This window comes from Octopus bimaculoides, chromosome 6 (assembly GCF_001194135.2).
Source record: "Octopus bimaculoides isolate UCB-OBI-ISO-001 chromosome 6, ASM119413v2, whole genome shotgun sequence".
Lineage (NCBI taxonomy): Eukaryota > Metazoa > Mollusca > Cephalopoda > Octopoda > Octopodidae > Octopus > Octopus bimaculoides.
The window spans coordinates 6,434,708-6,438,770 of record NC_068986.1 but is presented as its reverse complement, the minus strand read 5'-3'; the positions used below and the strand labels follow the sequence as shown (position 1 = coordinate 6,438,770).

Sequence of the window (4,063 nt, the reverse complement as noted above, 5' to 3'; positions counted from 1 at the left end):
GATTTGAGGGAAATTTGTCAGCTATTTCAACCAGATCGTACGATAACGTTGGGGGTTCACCAAGTTACTCAGTGATTTGGAAAGCCGGTTTAAAGTAGAAAAAACAATCAGGGAAAAATATGAAAGTAACAAAAAGTTCCATAAAAAAATATTCTAGAATAAATGAAGAAGATACGCGTTGGCTGTTGGTGTGATAAAAGGTTTATAACGACAAAGACTGTAATCGAAGTGATACCCGATTTCCTGATCACTGGTATTGAATATATCGACGATACTCAATGAAATGAACACGCAGTCACACACACACACATATATATATATGCCTAAGTATGTACAAGTTGTCAGTTCACTGTCGCAACTCAGAGGTTTTTTCTTTTCTATATCTCTTGATGCGAGCATTCAGATAACAATAGAATATCACGTAAAATGACAGCAGACATCATCGAGCGAGATAAAAATGAATTGTAACAGAATGAATCACCAGCCTCAAATGAAATGGTGAGAGAGAGACAGACAGACAGAGAGACAGTGAAAACATGTATTGAGTACTTTTTCGCAAATTTCTGTAAAATGTCATTAAAAAAAATATGCATTTCTTACAAAGTCGGTGGGGAGGAAACCAATCTGCAAATTATACCATATGTAAAAACTAAGGGAATACTTAATACACACATTTATATATACACACACACACATATATATATACATACATATATATACGTACATACATATATGCATACATATATATATACATATATACATATAAGATCTCCACTTGTGTTGTGCGTTATGTCTTGTTACCGAGTGGGTGATAGCGAAGAAGAGTGTCAAAATGGTTAAAGACATATGGAATAATGACATGAAACGTTTCAAGATACGACACAAAAATTACTCACCCGTATATAAGAGCGCACAAATGGATGAACCATACAAAACACCATCCACATAGGGTGATGATAGATATACCTGTCAAAACTAAATGGACTATGGTCATCTCGACATGTTGGCTATGTCTTAAGATGTGTTATTGAATATATATATTTTATAATCTTCTATAAAAATAATTATATATACATTTATGTATATATATATATTTGGTTGCTTGTTTGTTTTTTTTTAGTTTTACTATATTTCCCGTCTGATGTAGAGAAGAAACTTGGAGGTTCTTGAGAGGGTAAAACAAAACCGGTAATGTCTGTCTCTCTCTCTCCGCTTCTGTAAAACTGTTGGGGGTTTCTACCAGCAGTTTTGACGATGGATATGTGTTACTGTTGTTAGTAGCCGCAGCTACCTACCTCCCGTGTAAGCAGCCACTAAAGGGAGCAGCAGCAACGGTTCTCTCTATTTTATCAAATAAAATACACTCCCTCATTCAACTTCTGCCAGTACAAGGAGGTAAAAACCGCCTGCAACTTCTAAAGTATTTGCGCATGCGTAGGCGGAAGATTAGCGGTTTCACTACTTCTCATTTCCTCTCACTCTCCTTTCTCGCTTTCTCTCCTCTCTCTTTTTCTCTTCTCTCTCTTTTTCTTTTAATCCTTTTCTCTCTCCTTCTTTCACCTTCGCTCTTTCATTCGCTCTCTCTTTCTTGTTGCCTTTTTACTCTGTCTCCATCCTCAATCAATGCTTTTTCAATTATTGTTTCTGTTTACACTCTCTCGCTCACTCTCTTGCTTTCTCCCACTCTCTTTCTACCGCTCACCCCCCTTTCTCTTTTACTCTCATTCTACTGTCACATCCGTCTCGTTTGTTCAAGTCTACCTTTCATCTAATTTCACAGTTTATGTCATTCTTCAACATTTCTAGACTTTATTTTTATCTGCTAAGATTAACCCTAATTATTAACATGATAATTTGATGCCTGTTAACTCCCCTGTTCTCTCGCTTTCTCTGTACCTTATATATATACATTTATCGGAAGCGCATTGTGACCAGCAATGTACAATAACACCTGATGGTCTTTGGTCGATACTGTCGTATATATATTTATGTGTGTGTGTGTAGAGAGAGAGAGAATTAATTTGGTATTCAATACTGTCAGCTGAAATGTTTCCTTATTACAGTAAATCCTCTTTGTTTACTGAAAAATACTTTCACTTGACACACTTGTAAAGTATATTTATTTACGTGTCTATATATTATTAGGTTAACAAACTCAAAATATATACAAGGGAAGTGTGATGGAATGCGATCACTGTTTCACCACTAAATTTTTGTTTAAATTTTGAACCAAAATAAAAATATTTTCTCTGAAATAACACATGACAAAAAACATTTGAAAATGTCTATAGATCTACATATATGCATTTCGTTTTTACAATTGTTTGACAAATCTGTTTTCACAATTCTATACAGTCACTAGACACGAGAAAAAAACAGGCTGGCAAGAAATGCATGACGTTGGAAGTGGAAAAGGATCTTGTGGTTGATGCTAAGTATTTGAGTTTACCAATTAGTAGAACTTTTTGATTGATTGGATCAAGTTTCCTTGATCTGAACAGATGTTCCTCCAATAGTCTCTGTCCTCCATTGCCGACTTCAGCTCAAGAGCTGATAGGCTGTTGTCAATCACTAGTCTGTCAAAATATGTTGTAGCCAGTCAAGCTCTGCTCTTGTAACCATACACTGGTTCCCAGTGTAACACATCCTTGGTGCATTCATTCCTGGCTCAGTAGCAGTGCCCAGCAAAACAGACCACCTCTGATATCAGGAGAAGGTTCCTGTAGAGGTTTTTATTGGTCACCCTCTGTTGCCATTCGATATGCAGTGCACGTTGGAGTGAGCGGATTTAGCTTACTCCATCTAGTCGCTCCTGCAACGTTTTTGACAGGGTCCAAGTTTCAGACCAGTAAAGTAGCACACTTTCAACCATTGCTTTGAAGAACATGGCTTTTTGTCTTCTTGGGAGTGATGACTGCCAAGTCCTGTCTAGTTTGCTGATGGCATTCCAAGCTTGGAACTTTCTTGTCTTGAGTTCTCTCTCTGATGAGGTTAAACATGCACTGAGATATTCAAAGTCTTCGACTTGTCTTATGTCATCTTCAGTGAGTGATTTGAGAGTTCCATCATCTTGATCTTGTGTAGCCCCACCTCTTGGGCTTCTCCTTCAAGCAGTGAAACATTGAAAATGTCAACAAAAGTGGCTAAGAAGCTGAAGACTTTCCACAAATGATGCCTATGGAAGATTCTCAAAGTCACCCAATGTGATGGAATTACAAACAGAGAAATCTCTCCATACAGTAAATCTCAACCATTGTAAAACATGTTGGTGTTGCATCTATTTCGCCTGGCAGATCACATTTTGTACCTGCCAGTCACTTGGCATGCAAAGACGACAATGATTTGAACACTAGAACAAAAATGAGAAAAGGACTGGCCAAAAACCCCTGAAAGATCTCAAATGTGAAAAAGCCTAGCTGAATAGGGATAGGAAGAATAACACCAAATCAACCAAACTGGGCCACAACTGACAATGCAGAGGAACCTAATTCAAAGTAATATTAAAGAATACAGTTCCAGAATAAAGCAATTCTAAGGGAAAACAGCTCAATGTTTTACATGTAACTCACAATATTTCTTTTTCAAATTTCAAACATTATTCAGTTACAATATGGTTTATACAAGAACCAAGTCATCAACATACAGAAGGATTTGACTTGCCCAAGGCAGTACCTATCTTAGACAAGTGTCTTCCATTTTAGCCTTGGACTGACCAATATCTTATAATTTTAGAAAAGGAAATCATGTGGAAAACAGGACTGCCAACTGATGAAGGGTCGTTCTTTATGTTACTTGTCCTGTTTTCCATTTGTTTCTCTTGTTTGCATATTGAACTCATTTGTTTTTGTATTTCATGTTCTTTACTGTTGGTGACGTCCTGTACCCATATATGCATATATATCATCATCATCATCATCATCGTTTAACGTCCGCTTTCCATGCTAGCATGGGTTGGACGACTTGACTGAGGACTGGTGAAACCGGATGGCAACACCAGGCTCCAATCTAAATTTGGCAGAGTTTCTACAGCTGGATGCCCTTCCTAACGCCAACCACTCAGAGA

General features: G+C 37.3%; 1 protein-coding gene across 1 annotated transcript in view; it reads right to left on the bottom strand.

Moving 5' to 3' along the window:
- The window catches only part of LOC106867446 (ceramide glucosyltransferase), a 105,953-nt gene extending 104,318 nt beyond the window's left edge, over positions 1-1,635 (bottom strand). Inside the window, exon 1 of the mRNA XM_052968588.1 lies at positions 897-1,635. Within this exon, the coding sequence (XP_052824548.1) occupies positions 897-994 (98 nt within the window). The 5' untranslated portion in view covers positions 995-1,635. The remainder of the gene's footprint in view (positions 1-896) is intronic.
- Between the last annotated feature and the right edge of the window lie 2,428 nt (positions 1,636-4,063).